Genomic DNA, 18,858 nt, shown 5'->3' with positions numbered 1-18,858 from the left:
ACTGTTAGCTGCAAGGAACATAGTGAGATTATAGTTGTAGGAGATGAATGTCCCTTTACTGTCTCTATAATGAGAAGACACTTCCCAATGAGGCCCCAGCTGAGACATGTAAAGGACAAGAACATGTCCTTTACTGAATGCAAATAAAAGGGGGTATGAGACATGATTTGGTGCCAATCAAACTACCTCAGCCAAATTTCGAAAAAGCACGATCCAATTACTCAAAGGTCAAGACACCATGCAGACAAGTGGAAAACATCCAAATGAATGGCCTGATACTTGAGCTAGGCAATCCATCTGTGGCCAGACTTCTGTTGGTAGAGAAGCTGGAACCCTAACAACTCATGAGCTTCCATGCTTGTTTTGTTTTGTATCACTTTACAGTTTTCTCTCAACTGTAGTAACAGGGGGAAGAAAAAGGATATTCTCTACCTATGATGAGTTTTTTGACCATGTTCTATTCCAGATCTAGATTTAGATTACAGGTGGAGCTACAAGCTAGAATAAAGGAAGCATGGTATCAGGTGGAGGTTTCTTATTGAATTTAAATATTTTCTTTTTTTAATTTTATTTTATTTTTTAACTTTACAATATTGTATTGGTTTTGCCATATATCAAAATGAATCCGCCACAGGTATACAATTGTTCCCCATCCTGAACCCTCCTCCCTCCTCCCTCCTCCCTCCCCATACCATCCCTCTGGGTTGTCCCAGTGCACCAGCCCCAAGCATCCAGTAATCCATTTTCGTGCATCGAACCTGGACTGGTGACTCATTTCATATATGATATTATACATGTTTCAATGCCATTCTCTCAAATCATCCCACAGTAAAAAATAAATAAATAAATAAATATTTTCAACTGAAATTATTCAAATGTCTTTATGCACCAGACTAACTTTTCAGTAGAAGTTTATTACAAAAGTTAGGATTGATAACATTGTGGTAAATACCAAGACTTACTGTGAAAATGCAGTAAGGAAGACAGTGAGGCAGTAGTTTAGGATGCTCAGACGGTAAAGCGTCTGTCTACAATGCGGGAGACCCGGGTTTGATCCCTCGGTTAGGAAGATCTCCTGGAGAAGGAAATGGCAATCCACTCCAGTACTCTTGCCTGGGAAATCCCATGGACAGAGGAGCCTGGTATGCTACAGTCCATGGGGTCGCAAAGAGTTGGACATGACTGAACGACTTCACTTTCACTTTATGGAACAGAAAGGAGAGCCCAGAGATAGTCCCACATTTATATGGTCATTTGATTTTTGACAGAGGCCAAAGTAATCCAAAAGGGAAAGGAAAGCCTTTTCAATAAAAGGGGGAAAAATATGAGGTGAGGGGAGAAAGAACCCAATCCTTACCTCATAGCATACACAAAAATTTACACTGAGGTGGATAACAGACATAGTAAACATTAAAACTGTAACACTTCCAGTCTAGAAGAAAGTACTGGAGTATATTTCTGTGACTCAAAAGAAAGGAAGAATTCTGTTAAAGAGTACATAGAAAGCAATAACACACAAAAAAGTAGAGAGATTTAAATTTAAAAATCCCTCTTTTAAAAAAAATTTATTTATTTTTAATTGAAGGATAACTGCTTTACAATATTGTGTTGGTTTCTGCCATATATCAACATGAATCAGCCATATAAAAATTTCTCTTTTAAAGATATGTTAAGAAAATGAATAGGCTATCCACAGACTAGGGAAAAAAAGCACACACTAGATAAAGAAACAGTGTCCAGGATATTTTTAAGAATAACTCAATAATAAAAGACAAACAAACCCAAACAACCCAGGTAAACAAGAGTCAAGTGATGCTCAGCGTAGAAAAACATCTAGAGACTTGAAGAAAGAGTTAACTCGATACCATTGCCCCCCAACGGTTTACCCAAACTCTGTATACAATGAAAGAGTCATTAAATATTTTTAAAAGGTAACATTAACTGGCATATAGACACACCCATTATAAAGAAAATCTGATACAAAAATAAATATTTCCTTCCACCCATTTATCTCATCCTAATTAACACTTCAGAGGGTATGGGTAATAATAATTCACTTACACACAGGCTGAGCTACTATGTTTTATTTCATAGCCTTTTAAAAAATATAAACCACAAAGTATTTTGAAAAACAGACATGGAATAATCATTTAGCAGCCACAATAGTACAAAAATAAAGTAACAGAATGAACTGCACAACAGAATCTCTACTGACTATGACAAGGAACACATAATGTTCACTAGGAAAGTCAAGTGACCAGCACCACCACTTTCCCATCATCAGTTATCACTGAAATCACCACAGGACCTATTCCCAGAAAACCATTCTATTCACACAGAAACACATACAAATACATATGTTCAATGTGTACATGTCAAGTTAACATCTGAATTTAGTTCCAAAATACCATTTTTCCCTTTCCTCTGGGAGACAAGTTCGATGGCAAGGTGGAATAGTAAAGACCATGGAATGTCAAGCATACAACTTATTCAACACCCCCCACCCACATACACACCCAGCAAGGTGTAAAACACAAGAAAGAGAAAGGTTTGTCCACAACACTAGTCACTAGCCACATGTGGCTATTTACATTTAAAGTATTTAAAATTAAACAACATTAAAATTTACTTCCTCAATCACAGTAGCAACATTTCAATTGTTCACTAGCCATGTGGCTAGTGGCTACTGTATCAGACACTGCAGATATGGAACATTTCTGTCATCACAGAAAGTTCTTTTGGACAGCCCTGGATGTGGGAAGTGTTTCTTCTCTCTTTGCTTAGCCAGGATGTAGGCTGTTTATGGAGGCAGCTCCGAGAAGCAATTCTTCCATGATATTCCTAGATGAGGTGGTGGAGACACAGAAGGGAGTAAAGTAGCCTTTCTTTACATAGATTACCCTCCCCTGTACAAGAAAAGAACGATCCTTTTATGGGGATCAAATACACAACTAGACTACACCAAATTTTTTTTAGGAAAATGAGAGAAAAGATAACGCAGATGTGGAAGCAGCAAGGTAAAACATTCCTCATCTCGTTTCAAGCCTCCAAGAAGCAAGCACATCTTCCGAGAAAGTCCAAGCGTTCCCAGGGTCCTCGTCTAGAGAAGCCTGATGGGGACAGGTGTATCGGCTGAGACAGCAGTCAGTCCTGGTAAGTGTTTCATGAGAAAACCTGGCCTGTCTTCACTCTAGTCACTCTCGGATCACAGCAGTCTGCTTGGCGTGCTGCTGTTGTGAAGGAGCTGCCGTTCTGAACTGTCTCGAGCGTTATGCTTCTTTACCACTGTATTTTGTATTTGGGGCACAGACTACAAGTTGTTCACCCAAGATACACTGTCACCTTCTTCCTTATGAAGAGAACTCAGATTTTTGTTGAAGGTAGTTACATGTCCACCTACAAAAACTACATTTCTCAGGCAACTTTAGAGATAGCAGGGGCCAATGACACCATTTGGCCAATGAGATGTGAGCAAAAGTTGTTGGACTTCTGAGAAAGCTCTTTAAGAAGAGGTAGCCTCACACTGGCATGCCCTGTTTTCCTCTTGGGCTTCCTCTGTCTTCTTGCTGGGAACCGAAACAACCACCTTGGAACCTAGGGGGAAAGCCATGGGAACCTCAGGGCCACTCGGACCCTGATGTCTGTGAGCTGCTGAAGCAGGCAGTACCAGCAGTAGCTGAGCCCCCAACCTCCATGCTACATGAGAACAAAAAGAAACCCCTATCAAAAAGAAAATTTTCATCTGACAGTAAAAAATATCTTGCCTGAAGAATATGTGCATATTCAGTAAGTTTAAGTAACTTCACAGAATCATATTAGGAGAGGGCAATGGCAACTCGCTCCAGTACTCTTGCCTGGAGAATCCCATGGACAGGGGAGCCTGGTGGGCTGCAGTCCATGGGGTCGTGAAGAGTTGGACATGACTGGGCGACTTCACTTTCACTTTTCACTTTCATGCATTGGAGAAGGAAATGGCAACCCACTCCAGTGTTCTTGCCTGGAGAATCCCAGGGACAGGGGAGCCTGGTGGGCTGCCGTCTATGGGGTCACACAGAGTCGGACACGACTGAAGCGACTTAGCAGCAGCAGAGTCATATTAATAGAACAAAAGTTTATTTGAACCCACCAAATCCTCAACAGACCAGAGGTGGAGGAAATGAGCAGGTTTATTGTGTAAATTAGCTGCTATTAAGGAAAATAAGAGGATTTTTAGATTGATCCATCAGGAAGTGTTTTTTTGAGTGCATTATGTTGTGATTACTCTTCTGAACACAGGTCTACCCTTCTGCTTATCCTAATACTTATATGGTAAGATGCTAACTACTCAATACTTAACCAGATCATTATTTCATATATAACTTTATTTTGTATAGACAAAGTAAAAAATGAAGAATTTATCATTGATTTCCTTAATTCAAACCCCCAAAAAAGAAATATCAATATCAACAACCTACAACTCAATTTTTAATTCTCCCTTGTATGTAACATAGACATCTGACAGCAATTTCCTAATGGTTTCAGAGTTTTAATTAATTGTGGATTTAGCTTAAATAAGCACAGGTACCTTAGAGGAGTTATAAACATTAAAAACAGAGTACAGTATTCTGGAAGTACTTTCTTCATATTACATCAGTATACCCTTAGTATTCTGCAAGTCCCTATATTAGTAGGTATGGATTAGGGGAAAAAAAGCATTTACCACTATCCTAAATGGTTTTACCATTGACAATGTTCAGAATTTTGGCCATTAAAAATGTTTGACTCTATTGCACTTATTTTGAAACTATAGGCAAAATTGGAAACATGAAATGTCAAGCTAAAAATGGGATATTGCATTTTTTTTTTTTTTACTCACCTAGTTCCAAGTTTCCACCCCTGCAAGTGAACCAAAAACAAATCCTGGCACCTTGTCATTCCCAGAAAAGCCAGTGCATGGCACACTCTGGGAAAACTTTCTCTTATTTTGTGGAATCATACCAGATGGCATCAGTCCTGCGTCTACAGCTGTGCTTAAAACTGAAGTTCAGACACAGGAATCGACTTTATTAGACATTTTAGATTTCAGGTGTGACTGTGATGTCATTCTTAGCCAACTTATAATGTTTATCTTTTCAAGTAGAACTGCAGGTTCATTGCATTTTCAAGTTTGGAAATCAGTGAAACAATCAAGATCATCCTAATAAAATTTGAGTCATTTAAAATAGCTGAAATTTAGAAACAACAATGAAATAAGAACAGTTGAAACAATATTAATATAACAACTGAATTATGGCCAATTTCCTTATGATGTAAGAAAGTCAACTCAGCTTCTAACATTGCTGAAGAATCACTAAAAACCTCTTACTGAAAATAAAATATAGCGATTTTTAATAATCAAGTTATATAATGAGCAGTTATTTTAAATGTCCCTGACTTTTCAAATGTTTTAATGTCTAGCTCATATGTACACGGTCTTCAAAAACAGACTTAGTGTAGTAACTGTCAGGACCAGGGTGTGGTCAGTGGATGGAACAATCAATATCTACAAGCCTATGACCTAAACCATTGTGGATGCTGGAGCACTAGATCAAGAATGTATACAGGTTAGGACTTCCCTGGTGGTCCAGCGACTAAGACTCTGAGCTCCCAATGCAGGGGGCTTGGGTTCAATCCCTGGTCAGGGAACTATACACTGCATGCCACAATTAAGATATGCTGCAACTCACATGACAATAAGGGCACAACCAAGTAAATAAATTTTTTTTTTTTTAAAAAAAGAATGTATACAGGTAGGAAAAAATTTGAGTTCAAAAGTAGTTCTAATGTGAGAGATGTCTATGTTGGGTTTTGAAAAACGACTGAATAAATGAATAGAACAAGGCAGTATGAAAATCTTTAATTCCCAGGGTTTAGGGCAGGCTCAAGGCAGAGATTGGACAATAGGAGTAAGTATTCATTTTTGCCTGTAGAAATGGGAACTTAGTAACTCATGAATTAGATTCTGAGGAGGTCGTAAAAATGGCACTGGCTACAAAAGAGAAAGACAACCACTCCTTTCGTAGGAAGTTGAGTTAATAGAACCAGCAAAGAGATTGACTTAAAACTGGGATAGCAGCAAACTACTCACCCTGAGTTCTCTAGTCTCCTGTCTAGAAGAGTCAGGGGTGGTTTAAACCTTTGGACACCAGTGGCATTACTAGGAAGAATAAAGGATTATAAAATCAAGTCAAACATGTGGTTAAAATAATTTGCATTCTGATTATTTATAAAGTAGGAAGTGATTGTTTTCATCCTTCTAAACTATTACTACTTATTAACTACTCCCACACTCATACAACTGTATAACTAAATGTCACTGTAGGGGTGTCAACCAATTAGAGAACTACTGTTCAAAGTGCAATTTAGAATCACTGTAGTTGATTCTGGGATTCAAACTGGGAATTCAAATAAAGTCTTATTACACCTCCCATAAAGAGAGGTATGTGTGTGTGTGTGTATACATACATATATATGAATTCATATATATATATATGTGTATGAATTTACTTATGACATATTTTAAATTCATACATATATATATGAATTCATATATATGTATATGCTGCTGCTGCTAAGTCGCTTCAGTCGTGTCTGACTCTATGCGACCCCAGAGACGGCAGCCCATCAGGCTTCCCCGTCCCTGGGATTCTCCAGGCAAGAACACTGGAGTGGGTTGCCATTTCCTTCTCCAATGCATGAAAGTGAAAAGTGAAAGTGAAGTCATTCAGTCGTTCCCTACTCTTAGAGACCCTATGGACTGCAGCCCACCAGGCTCCTCCTTCCATGGATTTTCCAGGCAAGAGTACTGGAGTGGGGTGCCATTGCCTTCTCCGATATATATGTGAATGTATATATATATAAATTTATTTATGACCTTATATTTAAAATAAACTGCTTACTTTATTCACAATAGCACCATTACAGTAAAGTGAAATAGGAAGTTATTTGAATGTAGGAAGTTATTTGAATGTCTCAGACCAAAACTTTCCCCATAAGTACTGAGACTATTTTTCCTTCTACTGAATTATTAAAATAATTGTCTTCCACTTCACTTTCATATTCTCAATTTAGGTTAATACTTAGCATTTTGTTGTTTTTAGCCTTTCTACATGGTCTGTCTTTGTGCCTAAAATTAATAAGTGTTTTCAGTGTTACAGTCATGATATGGATGGCTTATTTTACCCCAAACATGGCTGAACCCAAATCTTCCCTTACTGAAAAGACAAACTATATCTGCATTACATATTTCAACTTCAAGAACCCCTGTTCTATTTTCCAATAAGGCATATTTATCAATCGCAATCATTTCTCACATCCCATTCTAATTTTTATGATCCTCTACCTAGATGCTGTACTAGGTTGGGAATTGGTTTGGCTCCTTGGTTCCTGTAAAAGCTCACTGGCTCTGAGTAGGAGAGAAGGCCTTTATGTCACTGCACCCATTTCCTTCATCTTGAACCCTCACTTTTGTAAGGGCCTGGGTCTTTAGATGTTTACCCAGGGACAAAGCAAAACCAAGGGTGGTCCCTGCTTACCATCGCAGAAGTCGTCTGTCTCTGGTTACTCCCGCCTGGTTACCGGCCCGTAACTCCACCGTCCTCCACACACCAGCCCAGGGCAGCAGCTCCGCTCCAGAACCTGAGATGGCAAAGACTGAGGAAAGAGCACCTGGAAGATGAAGTTATTTCCCGAACTAACATTGCCCGGAGGGTACTTAGGGCACACGGGTGAGAAGTTACTTCAGCCCATCAATCTAATCATTCTAATTACCTAGGACAGCCTGGCAGAAATGTCAGCCTCTATCTTCCCCTGTTATCCATCCCTGTTGCCCTACCACGCGTAAATGGCCTCATTTCTTCAGCCCTCCATGGCAACCCCAAGAAATCTCCCAGTGACTCCCACTCTAACGCTCACCCTCCTGCTGATTCTAAACCTACCCGCCACTGCAATCCGCAGGCACCTCCAGGGTCGGAGTCTAGAATAGGAGCAGGGATCGGGAGGAAGGGGAGAAACCTCATAACAAATGGGGCACTCAGTCCTCTCTCCCGCGCACTGCCACTTGAATCCCACATAGGTCTACCACAGCACAGACATTCAAAGCAGTATGTGGAATACTCCGTGTGCCTTGTTTTCTCCTGTCTCTTATCCCAAAGGTTAGGTTGACATTCGATTTTGTTTGAAAGTGCCTGGACTGAATCATCTGAATGATTTACTTTTGGATCCCTGGGGTACAAGATAAAAATGCTGTTGGACTGGAAAGAAGAGCTTGCAGGTGCTCAGAGCCATTCTGGCTTCAAAAGCTAACCTTCTCTCTTTTCTGTATTTCTCCCCGCCCCGGAAAAGCTTAGGGTCCCTCCCTAAAAGCACACCACCAGCCCAGACCCCAGGCATCCGTCATCCCTGACATCCCAGCGCGCCGTGAGCCCCTAGCTTCCCGGAGGAGCAGAGAAACTCGCCCATTTGCCAACAGCTCCCATGCCCAAACGGACCTGCCAGCGAGGCAGCCGAGCCTGGCCCTAGAACCCGGGCTGCCGTGCGGCCAGAGAATCGAGGCCGAGCCCCAGCCCGGTGCCCGCACAGTTCCATGCCCTCCCGCCAGTGTCCGCGCGGCGGCCGTCACACCGCTTGCTCGCGGGAGAAGCCCCAAGGCTCCCGGTGCAGGGAGAGGCGCCCAGGCTGGAGCGCCCCGGCCGTATTGGCCACCGAGTTCTTCAGCTGTTTGATGACCACGAAGAGCAGGAGGAAAAGTAAGAAGAGCAGAAAGAAGAAGAGCGCCAGGTAGAGCAGAAAGTTGAGCTCCCACTCCATGCTGGAGGCGCCGGCGCTCAGTGGCCGTGCGCGCTCCGCGCGGGTTGCCTTTGCCGGCGAGGCGCGCCTTCAGGGTCCCACCTCCAGGCTCCTCCCGCCAGCGCAAGGGTGCCTCGTCTCGGGCCACCGTTCGGAGGTCCACACGCAGCCTCGTCCAGCTCAGAGAAAACGCGCCAAGGAGCCGGTATAACCCTGGCTCCCACCCTCCCAGTAGGCACAACAGCCTCTCTACGCCAAGATCCTCTCCAGAGCTCTTGGGGACATGAGCAGATTTTTCTAGGAGCGAACTTCAGTGGGTGGAGACACAGGGAGAAGAGGTGACGGCTCAGCCTCCCAGCGGGTGTTGGGGCTGATGTTTTGCAAATGATTTTAAGATTTCCACTTCCAACATCTAGTGGGGTCTCTATCCTTTCCCCTTCCTAGTAGATTTGTTTCGTTATTTCCCCTTGTTCAGGCTTTTCCAAAGGGCAGGCAAAGCCATGGCCCAGAGACCCAAAAGCGACAGTGAAGGCGGGGGTCCAAAGGGCTGTGAGATGACTTAAGGGTGCGTGAGTGAGTGCCAGTTCACGAGCCTTGCTCTTCAGACTTGCAAATGTTCTCAGTATAGAGCGGCACTCATTTAGAAAAGCATTAAAGAGAAAATGCATTTCTAGTTAAACTGTACAAAACCCTCTAAGGTCGAACTGAGAATCCGATTTCTTTGGTGGAAAACAAAAACAACACAAAAAACAATTTACTTAAAATGCTTCCTTAAGCCCCTAACATCTCTCTGTAGTTAAGATTACCCACAGCCCATATATGGTACAGCTCTGAAAAAAAAATCCAGTTTATCTACCACTGTGTAACAAACATAAACATTGGTCATAGCTCACAGTTTCTGTGGGTCAATAATTTGGGAGCACTTTGCTGGGTGATTCTGACTTGGGGTTTCTCATGAGCCTATCGTCAGATGTTAGCCCAAGAGGCAGTCCTCTGAAGGCTTGGTGGGGGCTGGAGAGTCCACTTCCAAGGTGGCTCACTTTCACGCTAGCAAGTGGTGCCGGCTGTCGGGGCTGTCAGTTCCTTAAGTGTGGGCTTCCCCACAGGGCTGCTTGGGTGTTTGCACAGCCCTCTGCTGGCAACCTGCAAAGCATAAGAGCTGAGGGCACTTCCCCCAGGGATTCGAAAGGAGGCAGAAGCTGCAGCGCCATTAACAGTTGGCTTCAGAGGGCATACGCGGTCACTCCTGCAGTACTGACTCGGTCGCACAGGTCAGGCCACTTCTATGTAGGGGTCCGAGGACATGAATACCAGGGGGTAAGGATCATTGGTGGCCAACGTTGGGTGCAGCTATCAAAGCTGCTAACACAATGGGTCATCATTGCCCACTCTATGAGCCTCCAACTTTATTTCATTATTTGTGAAGACACAAGAGAGGCCCCTGAAACGAATTTGGGGAATAAGGGCTGATGTAGAACATCCCAGACTATGTAAGTGGCTCTCCCAGTGAAGGCAGGGGGTTCAAAGAAATAGGATGGCATGGGACAAGCTGTGAACTGGAAATCTCAAAGTCCCAATTCTAGTGTCAGCTCCACATGTCAGGGGTCACTTCAGCTCTCTGACTCTCCATCCCCTTACCTGTTACATAGCTTGCTTCCCTTTTTCTTGAGTTTGTTGTGAAGATCAAAAATGAGTGGAATGTTGAGTAAGAATGTGGTTTACTAAGTAAATGACAGACACTATTATTAATCGTGAACTTCCTGATGTTCAAGCTGGTTTTAGAAAAGGCAGAGGAACCAGAGATCAAATTGCCAACATCAGCTGGATCATGGAAAAAGCAAGAGAGTTCCAGAAAAACATCTATTTCTGCTTTATTGACTATGCCAAAGCCTTTGACTGCGTGGATCACAATAAACTGTAGAAAATTCTGAAAGAGATGGGAATACCAGACCACCTGATCTGCCTCTTGAGAAATTTGTATGCAGGTCAGGAAGCAACAGTTAGAACTGGACATGGAACAACAGACTGGTTCCAAATAGGAAAAGGAGTACGTCAAGGCTGTATATATTGTCACCCTGCTTATTTAACTTATATGCAGAGTACATCATGAGAAATGCTGGACTGGAAAAAACACAAGCTGGAATCAAGACTGCCGGGAGAAATATCAATAACCTCAGATATGCAGATGACACCACCCTTATGGCAGAAAGTGAAGAGGAACTAAAAAGCCTCTTGATGAAAGTGAAAGTGGAGAGTGAAAAAGTTGGCTTAAAGCTCAACATTCAGAAAACGAAGATCATGGCATCTGGTCCCACCACTTCATGGCAAATAGATGGGGAAACAGTGGAAACGGTGTCAGACTTTATTTTTGGGGGCTCCAAAATCACTGCAGATGGTGATTGCAGCCATGAAATTAAAAGACACTTACTCCTTGGAAGGAAAGTTATGACCAACCTAGACAGCATATTCAAAAGCAGAGACATTACTTTGCCAACAGAGGTCCATCTAGTCAAGGCTATGGTTTTTCCTGTGGTCATGTATGGATGTGAGAGTTGGACTGTGAAGAAGGCTGAATGCCGAAGAATTGATGCTTTTGAACTGTGGTGTTGGAGAAGACTCTTGAGAGTCCCTTGGACTGCAAGGAGATCCAACCAGTCCATTCTGATGGAGATCAGCCCTGGGATTTCTTTGGAGGGAATGATGCTGAAGCTGAAACTCCAGTACTTTGGCCACCTCATGTGAAGAGCTGACTCATTGGAAAAGACTCTGATTCTGGGAGGTATTGAGGGCAGGAGGAGAAGGGGGTGACAGAGGATGAGATGGCTGGGTGGCATCACTGACTCAATGGACTTGAGTCTGAGTGAACTCCGGGAGTTTGTGATGAACAGGGAGGCCTGGCGTGCTGTGATTCATGGAGTCGCAAAGAGTTGGACATGACTGAGCGACTGAACTGAACTGATTATTATTCTGTTGCTGATAGTCCCCATTGTTATAGACTGCTGTGCAAAATCCCCAGGCCCTAGGCCTCTCCACCAAGCATCTTACTGTGTAAGGAATCTCTCAAATCTCTCGATCTGTTTCTCTCAATAGTATTACTGACCCACTTCATGGGCAATAGAATGCTGGAACTGGCTCAAAGATTTTCTGAAAAATTTTGCAAACCATGTGCTAAAATACAGCTATCATTAAAAATGAAATTGTTTAAGTGCATGCATGAGTGGTCAATCATGTCCTACTCTTTGTGATCCCATGGAGTGTAGCCCGCCAGGCTCCTCTGTCCATGGGATTGTCCAGGCAAGAATACTGGAGAGGATTGCCATTTCCTCCTCCAGGGGATTTTCCCAACCCAGGGATCAAACCCGTGTCTCCTGCACTGGCAGGCAGATTCTTTACCAATTGAGCCACCTGGTCATTTCCTTATTGTATAAACTTACAATTAAATAAATTATGTTAACAAAGGTAACAAATACTCAAAACTCATCACTCCCTAATTATTTCGCCACACTTTACTGTCATCCATGCCCTGGAGGTGATTCGCATCTGGCCGGGCTATATAGCTGAAATGTTACACAGCAGTACACTACTGTGTATCTCCATCTGCCCTGATGTCATGGGGGTAGCTTGAAATTGGCCACATGAATTGGAGAAGGCAATGGCACCCCATTCCAGTCTTCTTGCCTGGAGAATCCCAGGGACAGGGGAGCCTGGTGGGCTGCCGTCTATGGGGTCGCACAGAGTCAGACACGACTGAAGCGACTTAGCAGCAGAAGGAGCAGCAGGAGCATTTGCCCTGTGGAAATGTACAATTGCTACAAATCAAGGCCAGAGAACCAGTTGTTAAACACTTAGCAGCATATCACTGCTCATAGAGCTACTGAGGAAAATCTGAAGCCTTACATGAGTAAAGCAGATAGTTGTCATTTTTGTTTTGTTTTGCTTTGACTACCCAGAATCCACACACCTCTGCTCTAGGCACCACATATTCCTCCCGGTAGAATTCTCTATTTTATGTACTGTTGGCAAAAGGACAGATCCCAGTGACTGCTCTCCATTGCCACCTCCCACTGTGGAAACCGAGGGGGTCAGATACATCTTCTACCCACTCTTGATACAGTGCAGGGAGGGCAGGAAGAGCCATGCCAGAAACTCACCCATGTATCCCTGTTTCCAGGAGTCTGAAGTTTGGGAGCAGATGGAACAGGACAAAATGTTTGGAGGTCAGATGCATTAAGTGGCAGAGGGGCTCCTAGGCCAGACCAGTTCCCGGAGTGACAGGCGTGGCTCTTGCTGCTGCTTCTGTGGCATCCTTGATTCCTCCTGCCCTTTTTCTAAACTGCCTCTTTCCTATTCTGTGAACCCCCACTGGCTTTCCAGTAAATCTATTTATTGCAGAAAACCATTAGTGGTTAATGACAGCTTGCAGGTGAGAATACTGACTGAAAAAGGAGGTGTGACTTACACACTTTGCATATGTTAAGCACTCATAATCAACAAGGTATTTGGTAGAAAAGGCATATGCCACTTGGCACATTGCCATCTGGGTAGCCAAGCTTTGTTAAAGGATGAACATTGAGGCACACAGAGGTTAAGTGACCTGCATTCTCAACCCTTATATTATTTCATGTGCTCTTTTCTTGTCTTTGACTGTTAAATCAATGACTGTTTTTTTCTTTTTGAGTGTCAAACTTGAAAGAAATAAAAAGACACATACCTTCTGCTTACATACATCTTGGCTCCTTCCTTTGAAATCTTGAAGGCTGAAGTTTCAAATGAACCAGTGTTTCCCTACAGAATGCCGAGGAAAGAGGCCAAGAAATGAGGATTTTATGTCACCAAACTCCAATCCACTTCAGCCTTCCTAACCATAACTATTTAGATTATCCATTTATCTCAGAAGCTTAAATGAATTTATAAATATTGACTAATAAATCCTCATATTCACTCTCAATAAAATTTGTATTTAAAATAATATTGCTGCCACAAAAATAACATATTACATTTATTAGATGCTTCCAATGTTTTTTAGCCTCTGGTCATATTTATATATCTCATAAGGTCTGAATTTCAGTTCACATTATTACAAATGACTCCATAGGAATAAGACACCATCTTTCTCCGCCTAAATATGCATTCAGTAGAAATCCTTACAAAGCAAATCCATGAATTTTAAAAGCCAGAAAGGACACTCGCTGTAGCAAGAGCCTGGCCAGTTCCATCATTTAAAGAGAAAGCCCTGGTGCACACACTGGTAAGGTGGAATAGCACTGCCCACAGAGGGGACCCTGCATATACTTTAATAACACAGCAAGCCTCATCCACCACTCAGAGGCACACTTCCAACTCCTCCATCCCCTCTTCATGAGTCTCAAAACAACTGCTCCAAGTCCCTGCCTGTGGACATCCTTGGTGTGTAGCAGGATGGGGCTCTCCATCCCTTTGCCTCCTTTGTTCTTCCTTACCCTACCTCCAAAAGCAAGGGGGGTCTTTTATCATAAGGAGCACCAAAGGTGTTTATGAGAAGTGATTAACAGTAACAGAAGAGGTTGCCTTGTAACTGTGTGTCTCTAAAGAGCCTGGAGCCCTAAGAAGACACTCAGAAAGGGCTGTAAAAATCTGTCAAGATCCCAGGACGGGACCTACCTACTGGGGGTATCTGCTAGATAGAAGCAACTTCCGTAATACAAAGGCAGGATAAGAGTAGGAGACTGGAGAAAAAGAGATTTGCAGGTAGCTTCACAAGGCTGACTCAATTTGGCCTGAAATAAATCCAAAGGAAATGAAAAAAAGATTTTGTACCATGGCCTCAAAATGTATTATTGATCATGATTAGTAACACTGGGTCAAGTAACAGATACTGTGGACCATACAAATTGGGTCATTGGTTTCTGCTTAGATGGAATGTCTTTTAAAGTGCCCGTGTGTGTGCTGGGAATGAGGTCCATGCTCTAGGGAAGTTTCCAGGCCCTAAGCAGCTCTGTCCTAGCTAGTCAGGGCCTGAATCCATCCTAGTGATCCTGGCAACTCTGAATGGCTCCAAACTATCCATGTTCCTTTGATGCCTCGTCTCCCTTACTCCTGCCTCATGTACAGATATAATACCATATTCATTTGGGCCTCCCTGAAATTGCCTTTTACATACTTTATCATCCCTAAAACCCTCAGAATCAGAATTAGAAAATCTATGAGAATGTTCACTACTGTAGGAGAGAAAAGTGAGTTGTTCTATCATGGCGAGTCATCTAAAGTTAATCAACAGTTGCTGTAACATTCCAACACCCTCACCTCTTCCCCCATTCCACCCCAAAAAGAATGAGCTGGGCTGTTATGCAATGCTGACAAAATGAGCTATAAGGAAATAAATAAAATGTGCATGACAGGCTGCTTAAATCTGATATAAACATTCAGAAATTTCAGTGAGTCGGAAGGAGGGGAGGAAGGAAGGGTAGAAGGGAAGGAAGGAAATCTATGGGAGAAATTTATTTGAGGGGGATGTAGGAGATCATCTATGTGGTAGACCATGAATCCAGGATTCACCACTAAGAATAATTCTATGGAAACAATGACAACAGCAACTCTAGATCCCGTCCTTTGCTTCAAATGTCTTAAAACACAAAGGAAGATACCCAAGTCTGTCCAATATTAAAAAAGAAAAATATTAAGTGACAGATGTGATAACATCCAAATGCTATTTCTTTAATTTAGACTCTTTCCAGCAAGTTAACAGGAACATTGGAGAAAGTTGATGTAACTGTGGCTGACCCTAGACTTGATCATTACCATGCCATGTGGCAAAATGAAACACCTGAACATTAGAGAAAGCAACATGTCCTTTGTTAAGCACAACTTTAATAATGACAGTGGTGAAACTGTCACCACTAATGGAAAGTCTGCAAGCTTCTATGTGAGCTGATAATGATCATAGCTGTGGGCTTGCAGAATAATGTACATACATGAGGCTAAAACTGGATTGCCCCAAGGGAAAAAAGAATTAGGAAAAAGTAGAATTTGTTGTCATGCATACTCCCTTAGTGAAATGCCACCTTGTGAGCTCTGACGACCCAATAAGTAGGGCCTACATTCCCAGGCCTGGGGATCCAAGCTGTCCTCCAGGCACACAGACACAGGTGTGCAGACTGGCAGTGACAGACTTGGGTCCAAGTCCAGTATGCTCGTCCCTGTACTACACACTGTGCAGTGTTTCCAGCCTGATGGGCTTGGACACGTAGCCTGGCTTCGTTTCTTGCTAACTGGGTGACCTTGGACATCCCTGGTTGCCTACCAAGCACCTCATATCTCTTTCTTATCAAAAGAATCCTGCTGTTTTTCAAAGTGGAACTACACCTTCAGCTCTTCTGGGTCTCTAGCTCACTGACTGTGGACCTTCTCAGCCTCCATAATGACATGAGCCAATTCATTATAATAAACCATATCTATCTGTCTCTATCTCACTAGGTATCCTATTTTCTGCTGTTTCTCTGGAGATCTTTGACTAATACATATATCATTCTATGTGTTTACCACCCATATAAATATGCTTTATTCTGAGTAAAACAACAGCTTTACCACATGATCTAAAGTATTTAAATAATCTACTTTGATTGCAGGTTATAGGAAGGCATGTAAATATCCTTCCTAAAGAACTGTTTCCTGAGGAGTTGAATATTCTTAATGCAGAAAATCACACTGCTATTTAGTATATGTGAAAAATAATTCTCCTCGGGGTTTTCTGTATTTAGAGAGGCCAATTCCACAGTGGCTAAGGTATAGCCTCGTATTATTGCCTCTGTGATATGTCGTATTAGAAGGCCTGCTATCATAAATGCTGGTTGGAATCTACAACAGAAACTCTTGGTGAGAGACTAAGGCCTTCACTAGGAAATATACCTGGATATTCCTTTTGTAATCATCATCATAAACCAGGCAACAAATGACTGCTTACCCAAGCTTCCCTCTGGCTTTTGCATCATCTGTGAATCAGTCCGAGGATTGGGTGGCTAACCTCCTCTGCCACCCACCCATAGAAATTGTTACTTCAGACAGGACACTGCTGGCTTGGGACAGGAAAAGCCTCTGTATCACTTCATTCACTTTCTTTTAACTTAAGGAACTGAGTGCCTAAACACCAAGAGGATGAGCATCCTGGAGACAGCAACCTTTAAGGCACATTTTCAAGAATGTAAATGTTATAGATGATAACTTCAGCAATATAGAGATCATCCCATCGTTTCCTATGACCTGTGAGACACTGTAAAAAGAGAAAGCTCAGGATGTGTGTGAAACTGGTGGCACTAGACTACTGATACCATCATGAGGTTTTCTTTTGCTGCTGCGGATACTGTTGCTTGAACTAAGTGATGTGATTACCGTGATTACTCAATAATGAAAACGAAGCTCTGTGACATCTGGAAAAAATATATACTCCTTGTTGGCTGTTGCACACCTGGTTCTTCCGTGTGGCCTTCCTAATCATGGTCTCTTCATGTGGTGTATGGCTGAGCAGGCGGGCTCTGACTGTCACTTGACACCACCAAGAATTGCGCCTCCCCACCCACCCTCTTCTCACCTATGAGAAGCGAAGAACACACAACTCATTATACAAAACTCAGCACCTGCTACCAATATATTTTTTGGTTCTTCATGTTTTCTTCTATTTTGTATATTTCTTCAGATGAAAAAGTCTGGTCCTAGAAGAAAACAGCCATTTATCAGCTTTGTCATTTTTGCTGATGCCTTAGCTATACTTGCCAGTATGATTTTCCTCCTCCTTTTCCACATTTCTTCAACTTTTCTGTTGTTGTGGAAAGAACACTGATGGGAAACAAAAGACCTGGCTAACTATCTCATGCTTGCAGAGCCATGTAACACTGGGCATGTCTTTAACTTCTCTATGCTTCTGCTTCCTAAATTAGGGGACTTGAACATAACGATAGCCATGTCCCTTCTGGTTCCAAAATTGAAATGACTTATCATTTTTACTGCCCAAACCAGGGGTGGTGAAAGAGTGAAATTATCAAAGTGAATTGCTCCCAGTTGCCATGATGATGGGGTAGGCTTGGAACCCAGAGTGCCTTCCGTCAGGAAAGCAATTTGCTCTGGGAAGGGCCTCTGACACATTAACAGGAGACGTTAGTGAACCACTACTCATTGCTCAACTCCCACCATGACATTTTTCCTTTTAACTTTAAGGAAGCAGAGCTTTTCACATGTAACCAACAGTTCAGTGGCTCCCCAAAGCAGTCACTTTTTTCACTATGTGCAGGACTCAGCACAGCAGGGGTTCCCTCTAAAGGGAAATCATGCTACAAAGCATCACTGAACAACAGAAACCTACTGAAGGAAGAATTTAGACTGCGGAGCCAACAGACATGCACTGGACATTTCTGTTGCTCCCAGAGGTCCTGGTGGACTGCTGGACAACTCAGGAGTGCACCTTTCAACCCTTGTCTTCCCCAGAGTCATTATTTTCCCTACTTGATTTATTTGTTAAGCAGGAAACCTGAGCACCAATCTGAGCTAGCTTCTAACTGTAAGTTTATCAAATTCTCTTTTTTTTTTAATTTTATTTTATTTTTTCTAATTTTATTTTATTTTTAAACTTTACATAATTGTATTAGTTTTGCCAAATATCAAAATGAATCTGCCACAGGTATACATGTGTTCCCCATCCTGAACCCTCCTCCCTCCTCCCTCCCCATACCATCCCTCTGGGTCGTCCCAGTGCACTAGCCCCAAGCATCCAGTATCGTGCATCGAACCTGGACTGGCAACTCGTTTCTTACATGATATTTTACATGTTTCAATGCCATTCTCCCAAATCTTCCCACCCTCTCCCTCTCCCACAGAGTCCATAAGACTGTTCTATACATCAGTGTCTCTTTTGCTGTCTCGTACACCAGGTTATTGTTACCATCTTTCTAAATTCCATATATATGCGTTAGTATTCTGTATTTATGTTTTTCCTTCTGGCTTACTTCACTCGGTATAATAGGCTCCAGTTTCATTCACCTCATTAGAACTGATTCAAATGTATTCTTTTTAATGGCTGAGTAATAC

The 18,858-nt window shown here is 42.5% G+C and overlaps 1 protein-coding gene across 3 annotated transcripts; it reads right to left on the bottom strand.

Annotated features, from left to right (window-relative positions):
• Nucleotides 1–894: 894 nt before the first annotated feature.
• LOC133249206 (uncharacterized) lies at nucleotides 895–9,634 on the bottom strand. 3 transcript variants are annotated; one of them, XR_009736870.1, is made up of 4 exons: nucleotides 8,508–9,634; nucleotides 7,554–7,656; nucleotides 6,107–6,175; nucleotides 895–3,594 (listed from the first exon to the last, which is right to left on the bottom strand). XR_009736870.1 is itself a non-coding variant. In XM_061419267.1 (4 exons), the coding sequence occupies exons 1-4, from the start codon at nucleotides 8,602–8,604 to the stop codon at nucleotides 3,519–3,521; spliced, it is 345 nt and encodes a 114-aa protein (XP_061275251.1). In that variant the 5' UTR covers nucleotides 8,605–9,625; the 3' UTR covers nucleotides 895–3,518. The 3 variants fall into 3 exon arrangements, 1 of the variants encoding a protein (XP_061275251.1); XM_061419267.1 differs by having other exon boundaries at nucleotides 8,508–9,625; XR_009736871.1 differs by lacking the exon at nucleotides 6,107–6,175.
• Nucleotides 9,635–18,858: the final 9,224 nt, after the last annotated feature.

This window comes from Bos javanicus, chromosome 6 (genome assembly GCF_032452875.1).
Source record: "Bos javanicus breed banteng chromosome 6, ARS-OSU_banteng_1.0, whole genome shotgun sequence".
Lineage (NCBI taxonomy): Eukaryota > Metazoa > Chordata > Mammalia > Artiodactyla > Bovidae > Bos > Bos javanicus.
The sequence above is the reverse complement of the archived record's forward strand: the minus strand, read 5'-3'. Positions and strand labels throughout refer to the sequence as shown.

Bases quoted from the DNA above. Each gene is read 5' to 3' on its own strand.
- LOC133249206 (XM_061419267.1), bottom strand. From the start codon at position 8,604: ATGGAACTGTGCGGGCACCGGGCTGGGGCTCGGCCTCGATTCTCTGGC. The intron at 7,657-8,507 runs GTCCGTTTGGGC...TTGCCATCTCAG, and splicing joins CTCGGCTGCCTCGCTGGCAG to GTTCTGGAGCGGAGCTGCTG. The intron at 3,595-6,106 runs GTGAGTAGTTTG...CTTTCCCCCTAG, and splicing joins AGGAGACTAGAGAACTCAGG to GTTCCAAGGTGGTTGTTTCG.